A 21,729-nucleotide genomic window follows, 5' to 3' on the forward strand; every position below is an offset into this window, starting at 1 on the left:
AAAGTAAAAAGTGTATGTAAAATCACTGTTATAATCCAATCCTCTAGAGGGAGCTTAATCTGTCTTTCAGAGTCTAATTTAATGTCCAAGAACCTTCAAATACAAATGTTTAGCAGAGTTTATAAATGGTCACTTTGTTGCAGACAGTGCTTATTTATCTCCAAAAAGAATGTTTCAAATTTAAAAGGTCTCAATACCCTCAGATTGTTTCAAGTTCCAATATACAGTATCCAAATCTGCAGTACTGACAGCTCCCTTAGTACTCAGGCAGCTCCTGACTCTGGGTTTCACCTTCTAATTTGTAATCCAATAAGAGGAGGAAAGTCAAGTGCAAATAGAAATCCCAAATCTTTAACTTAAAGTCTTTACTTTAAGATGCAAGTTCAAATAGATGCTTAGATCTGTAAAACTTAGAGTCTCTTTCTTTCAGCCTCCACTCCTCCAGCTGATTGCTTTTTTTCAAGTTCAATGGCTGCGGAAGACGGACTTCCTGCTTCCACGTCTCTCCGCTCTCAGCCAAGTTCAAGCCAATTTAAGTTTCCCTTTTAAGGTCTCAAATTCAAGTGATTCAGTCTTTTACTCACAAGTTAGTTGCTTTTTCGTCCGGATCCGTAATTTAGCAGGAAAAGGGATCAGCGCTCACCGACAGTAGCAGCGCGGCTTCGCTCCTCAGGCTGTGAAACAGCTCACAGCGCCGCAACCCCCCTCCGTGCTCCGGAGCCCCTTACGGGGTTCCTTCTGCACTTGGAGGGTCACTTGGAGATCACTCTGTAGGTGACTCAACATCTACATCTTAAGCTGCAGCTGATGAATCATCTGATTAATATTTTCACAAGCATGACTACTTAAAACACACAGGCAAAATTTAAAGCAGAATTCCTATATGTCCTTCCAGCATGACACTTAAGTCTCAGTGGGTGTTAAGAGTGTTTAGAAACTTTGCACTGAATTGTGGCGAGTAATGTGTTCAAAAGATTGTCTTTGTCTTTTCCTGCTGTTTCATTCCAGTATTCCTTACGGCTGCATTTTGAGGCTAGAAAATATTAAGATTGGCGCTGGGTAATTTGTGTTTCCTTTTCCCCTTCTTTTTTGTAGGCTGTTGATGCCACTTCTATGCAGGGAAATGGTGGAACTGTTCGACAAGAGCGACAGCGTGGTCAACCACACCAGTTTATCAAACTACGCATTTCTGTATGGTGTCTTTCCATCAGCTCCTGGTGTAGCTATATTTGCAACTCAGTTCAACATGGAGGTTGAAATTGTATGTCTCCCGAACATTTAGTGAACAAATGTAAACTTAGGGCAGACCTAAAAATTGATTTTGTTGGGAATCTCAGGTGAGATATCCACACAGTAGTGGTTGCTCCCAGTACCAGTCATCACACAGAAGCTGAGAAAGGCTTAGATAGGTTACTGTTGCAGAAGATAAGGCTCAGTAAAACAGTTCTGGATGTAGATGTAGATATAGATATAGATACAGACTCTAGGCTTTTGCAGATACAGATATTTACAGATACACGCAAGTACAAAGTATATCAATTGCTCTATATAAGTTCAGAAATTCAAGACGTAACATTGGACAAGTGACAACCAGCTAACTGACTTACAGAGACACAGCGCTGAGCAGACATGCATTAATCACAGATAGAGTCAGGGCACTGGGCTGTTACCATGGCAACTGGGTTGGCTGTCACCGCACCCGCAATTAGCTCATTCATGGGGTGGTTTATGCTCACAAAGAAAATTAACACCTTCTCGTGTCCAGTTACTCCCAACAGTTTTTTCTTATGCAAGCATTCCTGGCTTCTTAACCCTGCTCAGAGATTAAGGGTCACAATTAATAATAATGCAATATACACTTGTGCCTATTGATTTCAGTGTGCCTAAGAACATTTAGTTATGTGTCAGATTTTGGCTCACATACACAGTAATCTGTTTTGTTTATAGTAATGAAACATTACTGGTTATTTCTACTTCTTCTGGCTTTTTGCAGACGTTCAAGGGTCACTTAACTGGTTAAGTTTTATTATTATTTATTTAACAAACTTTAAATACCACTTGATTGTAGTAAAACGTCTACATGAAATTATCAATATAAACAGCCTGAAACACCTTAAAAATAAGTTCAAGGTATTACTATTGGCATATAAAGCCCTTAGCAACTTTGGACCAGTTTATCTGTGAGATTTCCTTTCCCCACATGTGCCTACTCGACCGCTTCGATCAGTGGAATTTGCACTAATACAGGTGCCTCGTAATACCCCGTTCCACATTTGTAAGAACTCCACCTTTCATTGTGGCAGCACCTGCCCTTTGGAACTCACTGCCCATTGATATCAAACCAGGCGCCATCATTGGACTATTTTCGGCACCTGCTGAAAACATCCTTGTTTAGAAAATCTTGCACAGATGCTTAACAAGTTTTAGTATTTTAACTTTTGTACATTTTAAAGCATGGTTGTGAATTTTTCTCGATTTTACTGTTTTACCTTTTTGCAAAGGTAAAGGTGTTGGGTTTTTTTTTATAATAAGGGGTATTGGTGGTTGTTTTTAGAATCAAGAGTAATCAGTATATAAATTTTATGAAACAAATAATAAAATATTACTCCAATGGTCTTCAACCTTTTCATACATGCATCTTTAACCCATTTGTGGATTATGCATTACGGATTGCATTGGATTTGGTTGAAGCAAGAGGGTTATGCTATAGATTGTCTAAATTTCTCCATTCTTGATGTTTTGTACAATGGAACCTCTGTTTCTGAACGTGATCTGTTCTGGAAGACTGTTCAACTTCCGAAACATTTGAAAACCGAGGATCAGTGGGCTGGCTGCAAAGTCAATGGGGGGGAAAATGAAAAACGCGCCTCAGAAGCCATTTGACTTCCGAGGCACGTTCAAAAATGAAAGCAATTACTTCTGGGTGTTCAGCTTCTGAGACGCTGGAAAACTGAGGTTCCACTGTATATTGTTTGTTTTATGGTTCTTGTACTAAGCTGTGTATTTTAATATTGCATATTTCCCTTGGAAACCTTTAGATTGAAGGGTGGAATACAAATTTGATATTAAGATTTTGATTATTAATTATTAAAATGGTGTTGCGGGCTTTTACTTGCTGAATACTTTCCATTTATAAATCGCATCAGATGATGTTGATCCACAAAGCTCACACATCATTAAAGTTGTGTTTTCACCCATTTATATTCCTCTCCTGATCTGCAGTTGAAGTCATATGTCCTTGTTGTCACCTTAATTTCTGATTGCAGATAACGTCTGGTATGGTGATCAGCACTTTTGTCTCTGCCCCTATCATGTATGTTTCTGCCTGGCTGTTAACCATCCCGTCTATGGATCCCACTAGACTGGCATCTGCAATCCAAAACGTTAGCTTTGATATTAGTATTGTCAGCCTTGTCTCTTTGGTGAGTTTTAAATTTTCGAAACTGCATTGGGGAGGGGGCGAGGAATGAAGCATGTAAACATGCATGTTCAAACATGTAAGCCTGACAGTGTAAACCTGAGCATGCTTACTTGGAAGTAATTGCCATTGAACACAGCGTGCTTAATTCCAAGTAAACATGCATGGTGTTGGGTTTTCAGTTTCTACCCTAGCCAGTTGCTGGAAGACTTGCAGGTTAATAGAAGCTGACAATCTGGGCTATGTGAAATTCTAACCCTTCTTGTTAAAAGGTTACCTGTAACGTTAACAAGCTTGTGATAATGGCAAACAGTCTTGGAATTGTATAAGACCGTACAGGGCAAAAGCGGTTGTCCTGAAAGCTTCAGAATACAGTGGTACCTTGGGTTACATAGGCTTCAGGTTACAGACGCTTCAGGTTACAGACTCCGCTAACCCAGAAATAGTACCTCGGATTAAGAACTTTGCTTCAGGATGAGAACAGAAATCGTGCGGCGGCAGCAGGAGGCCCCATTAGCTAAAGTGGTGCTTCAGGTTAAGAACAGTTTCAGGTTAAGAACAGACCTCCAGAACGAATTAAGTTCTTAACCCGAGGTACCACTGTACCAGACATATTAATAGATTTCCCTCCCCCTCCCCCACGCTGTCAGATGGTTTTTTTTTTACAGGTAGCCCTATTTACACGTATATCTATGGATGTTCCGGTTTTATGAATAAGAAACCGAGCACTTCTTGTGCTGTGCTGTTCCAGACTGAGGACTGTTTCACAAATTACATTTTCATATATATGTCTGTATTTGGGGGCTGGGGTGGGGAATGGCCTCTGTCCAACTAACTTGTGCCAGCAGAAGCCAGTGCCAAGGATTCCTGCTAGACTTCCTTCTGTGCCCTCCCCCAAGTCTTGCTCAGAAGGGTCAGGAGAACTCTACAGAACATCCTACAGTGGGGAGAGAGAGAGTTCTGCCAGTGCAAGAATTTTTCCTTGCTCAGGAGAGGAATCTCCTTGGTGCTATGTTGAATGCAGCCCATGTGTTTATACCCTGTGGGTGAAAACTGTACATGAATATTTTCATGTGGGGGAAGGAGGTCTTCTTCTTTGGCGATCACTCGTAGCCGAGTAAGATTGTCTTCCATGAACGCGGTTTCAGCAATGAGTCCGTAAGCGACTGTGGAGGCCAATTCTGGATCCACACGTCCTTCCACAGTGGGGACATTGGTTTCGGTGCAGTGTGGATTTGCCAAGTGTGCCTTCCTCTTAGCGCATTTCTCCCTTTTGTCCTGAGTTTGAGTGTCTTCAAAGCCCATGACACCTTTGGTAAAGGCTGCAAAATAGAGGGAGCTGCATTGAAACTGCATAGCACCTAGCACTATCTACAGAATCCTTGTTTTCAGGGTATTTGATGTTTCAGACTGAAGTCTTCTGTGCTTGAAACCAAAATGAAAAACTTGGATCTCTTGATTGGGCTAGCTGTAGCTGCATTCAAAGTTTTTTGTGCAGTGGACAAGACAGGGTTGCTAAGCATGTTGGAGTCGGTGGTGGTTTCTGCCTGTTAAGCAAACGGAACATTTTTAAGGGGCTTGATAATTAACTTGCTTGTAAAAATCGGAATGCTGACTCTCACAAGGGACAGGTTTTGACCAAACACATGCATGCATTTGATGTGCTCCCTTCTTTGTAAAGAAACTAGAATTTGACTCTCTTACCTGTATTTCAGATCTGGTCCCTTGGTGTTATTCTTCTAAGTAAAAAATACAAGCAGCTTCCTCACATGCTTACAACTAACTTACTCATTGCTCAGGTCAGTATAACGTGGACTATAAACATATGGAACATTTCTTGTAAAAGGGATGGTTTTGAAAGTAATAATAAGTAGGAAGTGTTTTGTTTCCTTATGACGATCTGAAGGCGTGTGCCACAGACAGCCATCCAAGTGAAACCAAGTAGGCCTGGCTAATGTAACCAGGAGATAACCTGGAAATCCCATGTATGTTGCTTTGTGTTCATGATGGAAGAATATGAACAATGAGAGATAAATCGATACATTCAGTTGCTTCTGCAAGGGGAATTCTCCACTGCAGCTTTCTGCGTATATCCCAACAAAAGTTTTCCCTGAGAGTTGGGTAGAATATGAGACTCTGGGGAGAGAAACTTGGGGAAATCTTTCAGAGGCACCTGCAATGAAAAGGCGGGGTTGGGAAATTCCCCTTGCCCCAAGCATTGCATTACCTTGGTTTAAGAACAGCTTAGTTTATGAACAACTTGGATTAAGAACGCTGCAAACCCAGAAGTCGGTGTTCTGGTTTGTGAACTTTGCTTTGGAAGCAGAACATGTTTCACTTCCTGTTGAGTGTGTTCCATTTGCAAATTGAGTCCCCTGCTGCTATGGGAAAGCACGCCTTGGTTTAAGAATGGACTTCCGGAATGTATTAAGTTCATAAACCAAGGTGCTACTGTATATGCAAACTTGGTTCTTTCACAATATTTCAAGCTGAATGTGCAAATTTCTGTGCTTGTCTGCTAGAAGCAGTGCATGTAGCCAATGCAGGATGAAACCCTGTCCTGCCACCCATTGCAAGTAGTGTCAGCTGATGGGCAGATGAATGTCATTTGGGGGAAATGGCCTTGCAGGCCAAGACTGGCCTGCTAGGATACTCACCGGTGAGATACCCCACCCCGTCTTAGATGCATTACCCCTTCTGACAACAGGGGGCAAGCATGCCTCTTCCAACATTATGTCTTCTCTGGCACAAGCATTGTATAATCTAAAATAAAATAAAGCTCTTTTCTGATACTACCTCTGTTATAGGCCATGGAAGGGAAACAGAAACCGCTCCACCTCTTCTCCTTCCCACCCCAAACTAACAGGGCAAAGGGAAAGCTACAATTAACCTGTTAATCAGTCAGTTCATTAATTACGTGAATTTTAATTTCTGAGATGTCTTCCATTGCCTGACAAACCCATAAAGTGAATTAAAAATAAACCTGATTTTTACCTTTCAGTTTGTAGCCTGTGTTGGAATGGTAATGTGGAATTTCACTATTAAAGAGAGAAGCATCACTCTGCAAATCCTTGTGTTCATCTTCCTGTACAGTGCGCTTTACAGTGCTTTTTTGTGGACAGGTAAGCTAAAAAGCAGTTATACGGGGTATCCATAACGCAACTCCACGTGCATTACAGTGATCTTGCAAGTTACTGTATTTTTTGCGCTATAAGACGCACCAGACCATAAGACGCACCTAGTTTTTGGAGGAGGAAAACGAGAAAAAAAATATTCTGAATCTCAGAAGCCAGAACAGCAAGAGGGATCGCTGCGCAGCGAAAGCAGCAATCCCTCTTGCTGTTCTGGCTTCTGGGATAGCTGCGCAGCCAGCATTCGCTCCATAAGACGCACACACATTTCCCCTTACTTTTTAGGAGGGAAAAAGTGAGTCTTATAGAGCAAAAATTACGGTATTTCCCCTCTTAATTAATAGCGCCTTTGTGATAGAGGTCTGTACGTTTTCTTCCTTCCAAGCCGAGTCAGTCTTTTTTTCCTGGTGTGTCCAGCCTCACCCCTGTCACCGGGGTGCCCAGAATGCTTTCCATTCATATAGCGCTTTCAGTGTGCAAATTACATCACGCACATTAGAATCATCATAATATTCACAACATCCCTGTAAGGATGGGCCAGTATTAACTTTTATGTTGCAGATTGGACGTTGAGTAGGAAAGTGGCTTGCCTCAAACCACCTAGTTGAGTCCGTGGCTGAGCTGGGAATTGATCTGGATTGCATCTCGTTTCTGTTAGTCGCTATGCTAACAACAGCTTCCTTCCTAGTTTGGATTATCCTGCATATGCCAGCCAGCTGGATTGTTGCATATTTTAGAAGCCTGTGCTAGATCAGTAAAAGAGCTTTGCATCCTGGGACTTAGTCCCCTGCATCTCTAGATAGGAGAAGACTCCTGTCTGAAGAGAGTTGCTGCTAGTTTGGCCTGCCTTTCATCGAATCTTAGAATTGTAGAGTTGGAAGGGACTGCGAGGGTCATCTAGTCCAACCCCCTGCAATGCGGGATTTTTTTGCCCATTGTGGGGCTCGAACCCCTGGCCCTGAGGTTGAGAGTCTCATGCTCTACCAACAGAGCCGTCGAGGTGGTCTACTTTGTGTTTGGCATCTTCCTATGTTCCTGTTTCCTACAGTGTATCCTTATTTCTTAATACCTTTTGTGGTTATAAGGGGATGAGGCATTCCACTTTCCTGGGGGGCGGGGGGGAACGCTGCTTCCTTAAAAAGAAATAAACCAAGTTTCAAACTTTGTCGTTATCAGGTTTCTTATCTTTCTCTCTGCTGCTTTTGAAAAGAAGAGAAGCCATAAAGATCCCTGTCGGATTTATCATTATAGCTGGCTGGGGGTATGTTGGCAGAGGCTCTTTACTGAGAAAATACATAGGAAGACAGAAGCTAATGACCTGTGTGGTTCATCTTGGGTTTTCTTGTTTATTGCAGCATCCCAGCTGTTCTTGTGGGAATCCTGTTAATCGCTGGTGAACGCTCGGATAACATCATTGATTCTGCATTCTTTTATGGAAAAGATCAGGTATAGAGGTTCTTCCGCTCCTGTCTTTTAATAGTTGACCTTCCATTGTCAGTGTTCGTGAATTTTGCCTTCCAGGGGAGGGATGTCCTTTCAGCCCAAGCGCCTTACAGCCCAACCTTACAGAGGGCCATAAGGCAAAAGTTGGTGTCGTAACTGATGTAGTTCTTATCTTTGTGTACAGTAAGCTATGTTCCAGCCAGATGGCACACCCCTCTACCCAGGCAAACAAATAGTGTTTCAAGCAGTATTGAAATGAGGGCAGTGATGTATGGCCTGAGGAGAATCACAGTGACTGCTTGGAAGACCTGGATTAGGCTTCCTCAACCTCAGCCCTCCAGAGGTTTTTGGCCTACAACTCCCATGATCCCTAGCTAGCAGGACCAGTGGTCAGGGTTGATGGGAACTGTAGTCTCAAAACATCTGGAGGGCTGAGGCTGAGGAAGCCTGACCTGGAGGGCCTTGTTCAGCCCCTCATCCTTAGGCTTTCCCACCCCTACTATGCACTTTCCGTCTTTATACAGTGGTACCTCAGGTTACAGATGCTTCAGGTTACATACGCTTCAGGTTACAGACTCCGCTAACCCAGAAATATTACCTCAGGTTAAGAACTTTGCTTCAGGATGAGATCAGAAATTGTGCTGCGACGGTGCAGCAGCAGCAGGAGGCCTCATTAGCTAAAGTGGTACCTCAGGTTAAGAACAGTTTCAGGTTAAGAACGGACCTCCAGAATGAATTAAGTTCTTAACCTGAGGTACCACTGTAATGAAACACAACTTCCAAGAAACAAGGTGTAGAATTGACTGCATCCCTTAAAAGCAATACTTGAGAAGTGCATTAGCAGCCGAGATTTCTATATGCTTGACAGAATTATATGCATGGTGCTGGGTAGAGAAAGGGGATGTTAACAAAGTACTGAGGATTAGATTATTTTGCTTGAGAAGTTGCGAAGCTGACATTAAACTTGACATCTGGTGTACAGTATGAACCAGAGGAGGCACAGGTTTCAGCAGGAAGTTCTAAATAAAGCTGAGGTAGGTGTGTGGCAAATGGAACGTTACTATTGTATTTTTGGTTCCTTTCTCCCCCTCAAAAAGCGACTTGTACTGTAATACAAACATCTGTTCCCAGCCTTTGACTTTAAAAACCTCGAATAAGCAAATAGTATTTGTTTTATTCAGTATTCTAGAGACACAGTGATGCTGAATTTCTGATTCTTTTCAGCATGGTCACATAGGTTCTTTCAAATGACAAGGGACCTACTGAACTCCTGCCTCTCTCCCTCCCCCATTTTTGCAGATGATTATCACAGCAGTAATCGTATCCATCAGCATATTGATATCGGGTGTATCACTCATGTGTATGAACAGATCTGGAATGGAAGCCAGCTATGAGGTGTTGACCCAAGATTCCCAACACAGTCAAACAGAGGAAACAGAAAGGGAATTTAACGAGCGCAGTAGATCTCCAGACAGTTCTTCTCGTTCGTTGGTGGACCCTTCAATGGAAAGAGGTATGAGAAATCCTTAATAGAAGAAGCCTGGTTACTTTTGACGGCAATAGGGCATACTAAGGCCTCTGTCAGGAGATTGTTTTCCATTTTGTTTCGACCCAGGCATGCATGTTCCACACCTAAACTTGTAGACATTGCCACTTGCGATCCCCCGCAGTGAAATCTGAATGCCCGCCTCAAATAATGTACTGCATTCGAATTGCAAACCCATTGCAGGCCCATTTAAAAGAGCATAATCTTGTCTTGCTGTCACAATACCCTCTAGAAAAATAGACACCTTTCTAATCTGCCATTTTTCCTCTAGGGTGCTGTGAGTGCCAAAAGCCGAATAGAAGGTTATGCTGTTCTGAAGGAGAGCCAGGATCCAGTCGTAGCAGCGACCGCGATAACTGCACGACATCAATTGAGACAGGTGAAGCACAACTGTAGTATCCTGTGTCTTTCAAGCCCGTTTACAAATTTTAAAACGGAAGCATGTGAAATTGCACATGTGTTCATTAAGAGGCTTGCATGTGCACGGCCGAGAGTACACCACCCACATTTCAAGTTACGAACCTTTTCACATATAAGCCCTGTGAAGGGGGTCTGTGCGCAGGAAGGGCAGAGAGGGTCAGTGGCTGTTGCCCTTTTCTATGTGTGGACTTCCAGCTGCACAGTTAATACATAAAGGGAGCTCTTATGGTTGAGTTTGGTCGGTGTGTGGTTTTTTCCTTCAGATCATCATGTGTGTACTTCGTATTCATGTACTGCCACACGGGTCTCGGAAAATTATTTGATGGTGACTCTGGCCAAACTGATAACAAGCTTAATTTCCAGTGAGTGAAAAAATGAATAAGACCAAAAGTAACTTTTGACAGTAGGGGTGTAGGAAGTCATTCACTGCCTCCTGTTAGAATTTGGGTGAGGGTTAGAATGGGGGGGACGGGACCGTAGCTTGCTTTTGAGACAGCTGGAAAAGCAAGGCATTATCCCGCTAGCCCCTTTGCACTTTCTGCATGTAGGGACACAGGTGGCGCTGTGGTCTAAACCACTGAGCCTAGGGCTTGCCGATCAGAAGGTCGGCGGTTCGAATCCCCACAATGGGGTGAGCTCCCATTGCTTTGTCCCAGCTCCTGCCAACCTAGCAGTTTGAAAGCATGCCAGTGCAAGTAGATAAATAGGTACTGCTGTGGCAGGAAGGTAAACGGCATTTCTGTTTCCATCATGGTGTCCCGTTGCACCAGAAGCGGTTTAGTCATGCTGGCCACATGACCCGGAAAGCTGTCTGTGGACAAATACCAGCTTCCTTGGCCTGAAAGCGTGATCAGCACTGCAAACCCATAGTTGCCTTTGATTGGATTTAACCGTCCAGGGGTCCTTTCCCTTTTTACCTTTTTTTTTTACCGCTGCACCATCTCCCGCAATCTTCAGAGAATATTCTAAGAGGGCTTTATATGGGATGGATAGAAAACCATAATGTTTGGGGACAACAACTCCCTACGTTCTTTGTGGGTCTATAGAGGATCACACAATGATGGAAGCAGTAGCAGGAAGAAAATAATTTCACCTGTTCGTCAAGAAGGGCAGCATATTCTTTGGCACAGCGAACGACTTGACTAGAGAGACTAGAGTGTGTGTCATTGGTTAACACGGAAGAGGAAAGGAGCCTAGGCCTCTTGAACTACTCATCTAAGTTAGCAGGAACTATCGCTGCTAAGATTGGCAGCAGAAAGGGATCCAGTGTTCAGGTGCAGCAAGCTCCCTGTATGGGAATTTGTTGACCTCTTACTGCCATCTGGTGGCAGGAACGATTTTTGCGGTCAATAACTTTTGACACTTTCTATAAATACGCCAAATTCAACTTTAGAAGTGGAATTCATTGTAGTGCTTAGCTGTTGATGTATATGAGAAACGAGGTCCACTCGCCAGTGCCAGTGCTATTTTTCTAAAAAAAGGTGTTGGAACTCGCCAGAAACGTCTTCCTTGTTCTCTTATAATAGCAGTGGTGCTGGAACCAAGTTCCTGCTGAAAAAAAGCCTTGTCGCTTGTGCAGTGAAACCTTCCCGCTTCCTATCCCCGCGTGCCCCGTAAATCTTTTCTGGGGCTTCACCCAACCCTCCAGAGCAGATTGTGGGGTAGCCCTACTGCACACAACTTCATTTAATCCCGCCCTAAATTCTGTTACGTTATGTTTTACCTATGGAATGTGACGTGGGGTTGAAGAAATAAAATGCCAGCATGCTGATATTCAGCTTAGTAAGGCTACACCATGTAGAAAGCATTGTGGGTCGGTATTTTAGTGCCAGTATTTCCTTTCTCGTTTCTCTCCTCCCCACACCTGGCCAGGAAATTTAATGTTGGATTAAAAGCCTGTTCCAGAGAATCGCTTTAGTGCTGTGCTGTTTTAAGCTATTCAAGTGGTAACTGCCCCTGTTGCTTTGTAAGGTCACAGAAATAGGGTAGCTGTTGGCCTGGGTCAAAACTCAAGTCTTTCACTCCTTGAAGCAAGCAGCCAATATAGTCTTTCACAAGCAAAGGGTGTGTGTGTGTGTGTGTGTGTGTGTGTGTGTGTGTGGAATGCAATGGAAAAGAAAGGACATACAGTTTATTTTTCTGATTACTATTCTCTAGTGGGGGGGGAATGCTTTTGCTTTAACAATATGATAGGATTCAATACAGTATTTACATATCAATTGGGCAAAACAGTTCAATGAAAAACTTAACATATGTCGCACTTTAATGTTTTTCAGCGAATCGGTGCTTAAGTCCATGCAGTTCTCAGAGCTGTGCCTTGGTCCAGGAAGAGCAGCTTCTGCAAACTGGAGACAAGCAGCTGGCTAGACATGTGCTGCTGTGCTTGCTTCTCATTGTGGGCCTCTTTGCTGTAAATTGCATTTTTTTCCCACCTCTTCTGATAACTGTTTTAGTTCATTGATTCACACCAATGTTTAGGGAAGTCAGTGCAGGGAGGGGAAACTTTCAATGCCATTATAATTTATGCAGCATTTTTTATTTGCTGCATTTACATCCCATCTTTCCTCTGCAGAGCTCACTGCATCATTCTCCTCCACCCCCAATCTTATCCTCACAACATTCATGTCAAGTAGGTTGCTTGCATTTGCACCGAAATTCTAGAGGTCCTCAGCAATGCACAGTGTTAGAGTTCACATTAGGTGGACCAGTGGTCTGATGTGATATCGTCAGTTTCCTATCTACCGTATTTTTCTCTCTATAAGACGCACTTTTCCCCTCCTAAAAGGTAAGGGGAAATGTGTGTGTGTTTTATGGAGCAAATGCAGGCGGGAGGCTCTGCTCAGCGCTCCCTTTAAAGAGCCGCGTGGAGGGCTTTTCCCCGAAGAGGGACAAGGGCAGCCCTGCACGCTCTTTAAAGGGAGTGCGGCTCTTGGGGGAGCCTTAGCCGTGCGCAGCCTCTCCTGGGCAGTAGGAGCCTTCATCCCCTGCCTGGTAGAGGCTGTGTGCGGCTATCCCATAAGCCAGGACAGCAAGCGGGATTGCTGCGCAGTGATCCCGCTGGCTGTCCTGGCTTCTGGGATTCAGAATATATTTTTTTTCTTGTTTTCCTCTTCCAAAAACTAGGTGCGCCTTATGGAGCGAAAAATACGGTACTCCTCCTTAGTTGTGTTAATATAAGAATATTGCATAAACCCCTTGCATGGAATGATGTCTTGAAGTGACCTGCATTAAATAGTGATAAGCCATCTGTTGAGGTGTAATGAAGAGTTATTGCACAAAGAGTAGCTGGCATGGCGTCTTGTCACATGTTCTGGGCTACATTGTCCCTAATCATTGATTGATCTTGCTGACTTGGTCCAATGGGAGTTGAGTCTAGCAACCTCTGAAGGACACCCTGTTGTCTACCTCTGAAATAGGCTACCACACCTGTAGTCATTCTTTCCTATCATGCTTTCAAGTGTTGGTATAACAGCAGACAGCATTGGAGTGATAAAGAGATGGGCTGGTTGTTCCATCAGCTGTGTATTTAGTGAAATGAACGTTTCATTAAATTCTTGGGGCGTGGTACTCGACCAAACAGTTTTGTAAGTCCAAATGAGTTGTGTTTGGACATTGGGGCTTCCCCTGTGTGCCCTACCATATCCAAATCTGCTCCATAAGGTAGTGGGAACCCCAGAACAGATTTAAGAGGGTGCAATGGGATGGGGAGGAAGAACATTCTCTTGCGCAGAGACAAATCATTGTGTTGATGGACTGTTCCCCCTTAGTGCTACTTTGAATACATGCAACCCATGACTTTACTATATTAGTACAGAGACAAATGGCTAGTAGCTTTCCATTGGAAAAGCATTTTGTTAAACAGATGTACATTCCACCTTGTTGCAAGCCCTAAAGTGGATTGCAATAAAAATAACAAAATTCACACACAAAAAACATGAAGCTTTAAAAATATTTGTTCTTCTTGTCTTCCCCCAGAATTTATCCAGCTGTTTGTGGTGGTTGTTCAACCAAGAACCTGGAAGACTCTACGTGGAGCTACAATTCTTTTGCGCTGTATTTAATTTTGGTCAGGTAATATTGACTCTGACATCACACCTCCGATCTTACATTCACTTGACTGAGACAACATCTCACTGAACCCAGTTAGCATGCATAAGAAGATTGGGATAAAAAGAGCTTGCCAGGAAGGGGGGAAGGGGCCCCTCTTTGTTCCTTTGCTTATTATGAACTTAAAGAAAATTATGTTGAAAGTACTCGCTCTGTCAATGTGCTCTGACAATTTGCACTGGGTTCCTGGCTGCTGTACCAGTCTTTAAAGGGAGGGGGGGAAATACTCATTTCCAATAGACAGATGTTTCATTAGCATCTGTCACCAAGACAGAGGATGGATGGATGTTTCAGCATTATCAGGTGACTGTCATCAAGGTCTGTAGATTTCAATGAGTGCACATTATTGAAAGTAGTCATTAACTTGTAACTTAGGTGTTTGTACTAGCACTTATTTTAATTCCTGCTGCTGTTACCACATACACCCTTGTGTGTGTATAACCTGAAGTAAAATAAAAGCCACAAAGTGTCTTGGGATACCTTAAAATTCCTTAGATTTTAGTGGTCTATTTATCAATGTTTTTTTAAAAAAATAATAACAATCCTTTCTTTTTCAGGGATTCATTTCTTTTGGAATTTTTGGTTTAGACAAACATCTTATTATTCTTCCATTCAAACGGAGGTAATTTTCCAAATAAGTATATGAATGTGTTAATAATGCCAACTGTCTTTCAGATTTGACTCCCAACTAATGTTATTTCTGCCTTCTCTTCCGTGCAGCTCTTAACTTTTGTACCATTCACGAAACAACATTCACATACATGGAATGGGGCTTTCTCTTCAACTCATTCTCTGTGGCCCTCTGTTCTTGAGAATCTGCTATATGGGATTGAGGGGGGGCTTGAGGATGGTAGGAGATATTAATACGGTGGGCAGGGGTGGAGTTTACAAATTGCTGTCCTCCTTACACAAACAGAGCAGCTTAGGATCCAAGCTATAGTCACCAAATGATGGAACAAGTGTGTATAAATCAGCCCAAAGGGTACAATCACACCTCGGAAGTCGAACAGAATCTGTTCCAGAAGTCCGTTCGACTTCCAAAATGTTCAGGAACATGGCTCCTGCAGCCATCGGAAGCTGCGGAAGTCGTGACGGTCTTTCGAGTTCCAAATAACATTTGCAAACTGGAACACTCACTTCCAGTTTGGCGTGGCGTTCAGGAGCCAAAACGTTTGTCTTGCAAGACGTTTGGCTTCCAAGGTATGACTGTACTTGAATTCAGGAGCAGAAATTCACACCTATTCGTCCCGTTTTCTATTCCATGCACAATTTTTCGAAGGCAAAAAAAAACCCACAAAAATTCTCATACTGCTTCTCCCTTGAAACTAATTATTTTCAAAGACCTGATGTGATAACTCATCTATACATAATAGAAAGATAATGTACGTAGATATTTATAATAAGACGTTCCTATTTCTTTTTATTTGTTGTAATATTTCAGTGGGCTTGTTTCAGATTGACTTTTTCTCTCTCCAGGTTTGAATTCCTCTGGGGAAACAGGACATCGGAGCGCAGGGAATCCACTGTACCCGAGGAAATCCGGATGACGTGCCAACAGTTTGTTAATTACCACAAAGAGATGTGTGTCAGGAGCATTGTCCAAGACAGAAGGTGGGGCTGTATACCAATGTAAAGATTTATTCAAACTGTTTCTATTCTTGGATGATGGATACACTTTGCAATCAGTTCTGGTGTCCTAATCTCTGAGTGTTTTGTGTTGGAAATGCTTCCAAAAAACACTAAATATGCATGTGAAAGCCTCTAGACTTGTGTTTTGTTTTCTAATTCCTGGACTAAGGTATGCTTGGTCTTAAACCAAAACAACAGGAAATCATTTTCAAGATTCTTTTTCTGAGTTAACATAGTGTCAGACTAGTGGAAAGTGGCTGGCATTGCTGAGGGATTCTAAGGAACCAAAAATTCAGTGCAGTTTTGAAATTAGTGATTAAATAATAATAATAATAATAATAATAATAATAATAATAATAATAATAAATTTTATTTATATCCCGCCCTCCCCAGCCGAAGCCGGGCTCAGGGTGGCTAACAACTAAAAAGTGAGTGCTGTCTTGAAAGGTTTGGTGTGTCGATTCAAAATGGCATGCTGTTGCATCCTGAAACTTAGGACAAGAATCTGCTCCTTGATCTCAGCAACCATCCTACAAAATTTGCTTATGATACCTTAAAAGATCTTCTATATGCCTAGAGAACAAACTTCTTTCTAAAATATATAGTAGATCATGCTAGTATGCTCAAATTGTAGCCAATCATTTTACATGCTGATCGAAAACAATTTACGGTACATCTCCTTAAAATACATTTTAATAAATGTTTTAATTTTCCAGTATAACACAAAAAAATCCCCATATAATAAATATAACCCCTCCCCTCCTCATGAGAACAAAGTAAAGAGTTCAGCCAAATATATCCCACCACTGTTTGGCATGCATTGGCAGAGGTTGGATGGAATTGGTTTCTGATATGTATTTCAACAAGGTAATTTCCCATTTGTTGCCTATTCAGTGTTTTTAACTGTTTAGTCAGCTTTTCCAATCCTTTTGATTTCAAGCAGGCAACTGCAAACAATCCAAACCCTTCCCATTTTGTGCAAGCAATGGATAATTTGCAACCATTAGAAAGTCTTATTTAAAACATTTGAACCTCAAACATTTAATGCAAGAACTCAAAAGTAGTGGTGGGAGAAGCTACTGTTTTCTAACCTGTCATCCTCCACATAGTATTGCATGAAACCAAGAAATCTTGGGCTTAAAACTCCCATCAGATGGAGTTCTTACTGATGCTACTCTTGGTGTATTTTTTAATCACTTTAGAGATCAAACCTATTATGTACCTGAAGTCCTAAATCGGGTGGGGATCTATTCATTCCAGGAGCAGCTGATTAGCAAAAGGGGACTTGGATATGTCCCAAAGCATGTAATTGTGGCTTCTAACTCTGCAAAATCAGCTGCAAGGAGACCAAAGCAGAGGGCCTGGGTGGGTGTATCTCAGCAGAAAGGTACTTACATTCCTGAAGAGATATTCAAAATGCTGTCCACACACCTTGCAATTTCTTGCATGCAATCTTTGGGATGCAAAGTTCATTATTAAGTTTGAGGCTCTGAATAGCTGTAAGGCAGGGCTTGCAGTCCCAACTGTGCATTGTTTAGATGCTCATTCACCTGCACAGTCAGGACTGAGGAAGGGTGTTGGAGAAAATGGGATTGTGTGTCCATGGGGCAATAGCTGTGTGTGTGTCTGTGTCTGGTGTTAGGGGTGTATGATCATATGTGGGTCTGGCCTTGTCCACTCTGAGAATGCAGCCCCCACGACAGCTTTTCACCAGGATGCTGCAGCCTTTGGCCTGAAAGAAAGTTCCCCACCCCTTTCCCAAATGAGAGAGTTGTGTTTGTCACGATGTTTTCAGATATAAGCAGTGAGGTTTCCAGTTCAGGATTACATATTTCCCAAAAGTTTTGTCTTTTGGGATAAGGGGTATATAATAGACTTACTGAAAAGGAATTTTAGAACAGTCCTTGGGAATTCCCAAGATGGCTTGAGTGAACAACTTAGGACAATTCTGCTGAATTCTTTGTTTTTTAAGTTCTGAAACGAAATGCTTTTTTTGTTTCGTTTTGAGTATGTACATTTGTACAGTGCCCTTATTTCCATACTGTGGTGAAATGTATGCATTCTCTTGATCCTTTCTCATGTATGTGTTTTTCTTCTAATGTTTTCTCTCCCTCTCCTTCTCAGTTGAATGTTCTGCATCGGTCCTCTTCTGTTGTTGTTGTTTCTTCTTCTTCCATCCTTTTGTGTGTTGGATCTGCTTCACTTCACTAATCCAAATAAATTTTTGCTCATCATTTTAATAAAAATGCTGACGGGTTCCTTCTTTACGTTGGTTTGCTGCCTTGTGTAGTTGGTCATATTGGCTTGCTCTAACTCTCTAACACATGCTTCCTTACAAGATAAGCAGAAACATTCACTATCACAGGTCAACTTCTGAACAATACCCTTGTGGCTGTGGGTAGTTTTTCTCCACTGTGTCACTGGAAATAGAACTAGATCTTTTTCTCTTCCAAATGTCGTTCTCAGTATCTTGCATATTCACGACAATTTAGGGGAATTAAAAAAGTTCAATTACTGGTCTTATACAGTAATAGAGAATTCTCAATTTAAGTTTGAAAAACAAGTTAACGTAATTGCAATTAAAAGGTAGCCGAGTCGCCGTACAGTCCCCCAAGGCAGCACTTCCCCTGTTTCAAAGCTCCTTGCAGTATGAATTGCCATACAGGATTGGCATCACCCTGCCAGACAGATGCATTGCAGGCAAGTGGTGTGCGCAACTGCACCAGCAACTAGGCTGGAGGGCTTTTGAATGGACTCCTGCTGATTTAGTAACCTTGACTTAGGGGCCAGCGGGTTTAAATGGCTCTCAGTCGGAAGAGAAAGCTGCTCCAGACGTTGTGCTAGTGAATGTTGGAAAGGTGGCAAAACGGTCCCTGAATGGTTCCTCCTTTAGACTGTAAGGGGGGATTGATCACCTGTGTGAATCATCATCATCATCATCATTTTATTTGTATGTCCCCTTTCCATAGTTGAAACTATGTTCAAGGCGGCTTACAACGTGACAAGATTTACACAATTACCAACATAACAAAAGTCATAAGCAATAAATTAAACGCATCAAAAATACACAACCAAATGGAAACAATTATTAAAAGAAATACTTAGCTAGCATGTAAAGATAGCATAATTATATTTCCCACGTTTAGTCCCCAGCATCTCCAGGTAGGGTGGGGAAACCCTGGAGAGTCAGTGTCCACAGTCATGGCCTAGATGGACCCTGGCTTGGTCTAAAGCAACTTTGAATGTTACTCTACCAGCTTGTTCTCCATTTTTTAAATGCAGGCACGCAATCCTCCCCCTGCAGTCTGAAATGGTACAGTGGTTTACTGCCACTTCTGCTGTATATTGTGTGAACTAGGTAGCAATCGGACTGATTGAAATGTGGATTTCCCCTACTCTTTCCTTTTTTTTTTTTTAAAGCAATTTATTGGGTTTTACAATAAGAGTAAACATAATAAACAATATACCATTTATCTTAACATAGTTTCACATTTTCTTTGGACTTCCTCACACCTCCCGCTCCCACTTTCATCGTTATAACATTTTGTCAGCAATTTATCATCTTATTTAAATTCTTATATCCCTTCTATATTTCATAATCTTATAATTCTCAGAAGGAGCTAAATTTTCACAGTCTTACTTATTTTCTTAAAAACTTCTAAATTTAGTGGTGCTCAGTTGTTTTAGTCTAGCATCTTATTTAGCATTCACTCAAATTACAATGCTTTTGTAAATAGTTCTTAAATTTCTTCCAATCCTCCGGATTTCCCCTACTCTTTCCATCCTTTTTGTTACACGGAGTGGAGATCTTAGTTCGTATCACTATGAATGTTGAACTAGTGGTAGTTCATGCTATACTAACCCACATAGAGTGTTATTTTATGCATATGCTGGCTTCAAATGACTTGTGCATGCATGTTGATTGTGACTTAGAAAAAAGATAATCCAGGTTTGCAAACAAAAAAAACCCCACAACCATGCTTAACTATACACATGACCTCCTTTTTAACAATTCTTTTAACTGTCATGCTGTCTTTCCTTGTTTCCCCCTATTTTCCCCCCTTTGTCTTCACCCATCAAACAGTGGTGGTACGAGATTTACAGAGCATGTGGGTGAATCCTTCCTTTGACATACAGGTGTGGCACAAAGACTGTGGCCGGGGTCTTCTGTGGCTGTGACCTGGTGAACTGGCTCGTGGAAGTTGGCCTTGCCTTAGACCGTGGGGGAGCTGTGGTGTATGGAGAAAGACTGGTGAAAGGAGGCATCATCCAGCACATTGCCGATGAATTTGAGTTCCGGGACGAGCAGTTGTACTATCGCTTTGTGCCTCGGAGATGTGTGGCAGTAGAAAGCCATGGAAATGAGGATGCACTTTGAAGCTAGCCAAAAAAGAGTTGCCCCAACTCTTTCCTGACCCCTAGTTCTTACGCTCTTCTGTGATGTTCTCTTAGTGATAATATGGTTCTGTTTGTGTCCTACCCAAAGAGAATTAACGTCTCATGTGTTGAATACTGACTAATGAGTCATTTCAGGGAATTATTTAAAATATTTTTGATTTTTGAACTATGAACCGCTTCCCAATAGTTTCCTTGCCTGTGCAAGCAGTACTCTGCAAAAGTCTGTATTTGAAGAAAGTGTTGTGTTCTCCAGTTTAATTCTGTTTTTGAATTGTGATGCACTGGCAAAACAGCAAGGGATAGTTACTCAACACATTTTGGCCAGTCTGTTACTCCCTTTTGAACATAAAATCCTCTGTTTGTGCTGACATAATGAGACTGTGAAGATTGTTGTGGTGTCTGAGGATTAGAATTGGGAAATAAGCAGATTTTTGCCATTAGCAGTTCTTGGGTGAACAAGCCAATCATTTTAAAGAATGAAAAAGTAGACTGCAATCCCGTGTACCATCAAGCTGCTCAAATTCAATTGAAATCAGTGGGATTTTAAAGCAGCCTCTGTGCACCACTTGCAGCCTAAACATGATTTGTTTTCCTAGCCTCATAAATTGCTCTGAAACAAGAGGTTGGCTTACAACTTCTGAACATTGAGCCATTTGTTTTTACAAACCTTAAAGTAATAAACAGATTCTGATGTCTGTGAGGTTGTGGTTATTTTGCACTTCTAAATTAGACCAATAGCCTATAAAGACCAAATACTTGAATTAGATTTGGGTACTACTTTCAATATGCAACTTAAATGAGTTATTTAAGTTTGTTGGATAACCTTGTAATACTGATTTGAAGGACTCTCGCATCTTCACAAGGCCCCTTAATGGGTGATGCTCAGTTAAATGCCAATAAACCCTCTCATTAGTTTCTCTATTTTTTATGGTTGTCTACATAAAGGAACACTGTATTTTAAATAATGCCCTTTATTTTTTAAGTAGATACTAGAGTGGTTATTTTATTGACCATTTTATATTAACTTAATTCACTGGAAGGAACAATTTGCCGTGTGACTTTTGTTTCTTCACCTAAAGTCATGAGATCTGTTATGTTGCCTAACCCTTTTTTGCCAGATGAGTGATGTGTGTGCTTTATTTTTATAGAGGTATGGATCAAAAGAGTATTCTTGGACTTGTGGCCGTTTGCCTCTGATAGTAGGGAGTCGGGGCTAGCAGCCTAGTCAACATTTCAGTAGCCACAACTGCATGAATATGCATGCGAAATGTACGAATAAACCACTTCCTTTTGCTGTCAAACGTGTAATCTATTTTATGTCAACCTTACACATGAACTGACAGGCCTGTTTGTATATGTTACAGAAGAAACACTATCTTCCACAATGTAGAAAACTGTGTTTGGTATAAAGTGTGGTTTTAATCTGATCTGCCGCTGAAATGACAGGAATGCATTACAATTACATTTCTGTGGCCAATCACGCTTTTGTCTAATTTGGGAGGAATTATGGAAAAATGTGTTTTGGAAGTAGTTGGCATTTCTGCATTTTTGTGCTCCAGTTTCTCAATAAATCCAGATGTTTAACCTTGGTGTTCTGTACATTCCTTTTCAGAGCTGAATAAAGTCGCTGCCTACAG

General features: G+C 41.8%; 1 protein-coding gene and 1 long non-coding RNA gene across 3 annotated transcripts in view; one reads left to right on the top strand and one right to left on the bottom strand.

Moving 5' to 3' along the window:
- The window catches only part of GPR155 (G protein-coupled receptor 155), a 43,636-nt gene extending 21,960 nt beyond the window's left edge, over positions 1-21,676 (top strand). Inside the window, exons 4-16 of one of the 2 annotated variants that reach the window (XM_081023891.1) lie at positions 1,096-1,261; positions 3,267-3,422; positions 5,134-5,217; positions 6,420-6,540; positions 7,726-7,810; positions 7,905-7,995; positions 9,292-9,505; positions 9,810-9,917; positions 12,235-12,368; positions 13,934-14,029; positions 14,623-14,687; positions 15,542-15,676; positions 19,779-19,971. In XM_081023891.1, the coding sequence (XP_080880017.1) occupies positions 1,096-1,261; positions 3,267-3,422; positions 5,134-5,217; positions 6,420-6,540; positions 7,726-7,810; positions 7,905-7,995; positions 9,292-9,505; positions 9,810-9,917; positions 12,235-12,368; positions 13,934-14,029; positions 14,623-14,687; positions 15,542-15,676; positions 19,779-19,824 (1,501 nt within the window). In that variant the 3' untranslated portion in view covers positions 19,825-19,971. Of the gene's footprint in view, positions 1-1,095; positions 1,262-3,266; positions 3,423-5,133; positions 5,218-6,419; positions 6,541-7,725; positions 7,811-7,904; positions 7,996-9,291; positions 9,506-9,809; positions 9,918-12,234; positions 12,369-13,933; positions 14,030-14,622; positions 14,688-15,541; positions 15,677-19,778 lie in introns of both variants that reach the window. The other variant, XM_081023890.1, reaches the window with a different exon arrangement.
- On the bottom strand, positions 18,624-19,772 carry LOC308458503. Its single transcript, XR_013977492.1, has 2 exons — positions 19,469-19,772; positions 18,624-19,089 (listed from the first exon to the last, which is right to left on the bottom strand). It is a non-coding gene; the product is annotated as an uncharacterized lncRNA (long non-coding RNA).
- Positions 21,677-21,729: the final 53 nt, after the last annotated feature.

Source organism: Podarcis pityusensis, assembly GCF_964106645.2.
Source record: "Podarcis pityusensis genome assembly, chromosome: 1".
Lineage (NCBI taxonomy): Eukaryota > Metazoa > Chordata > Lepidosauria > Squamata > Lacertidae > Podarcis > Podarcis pityusensis.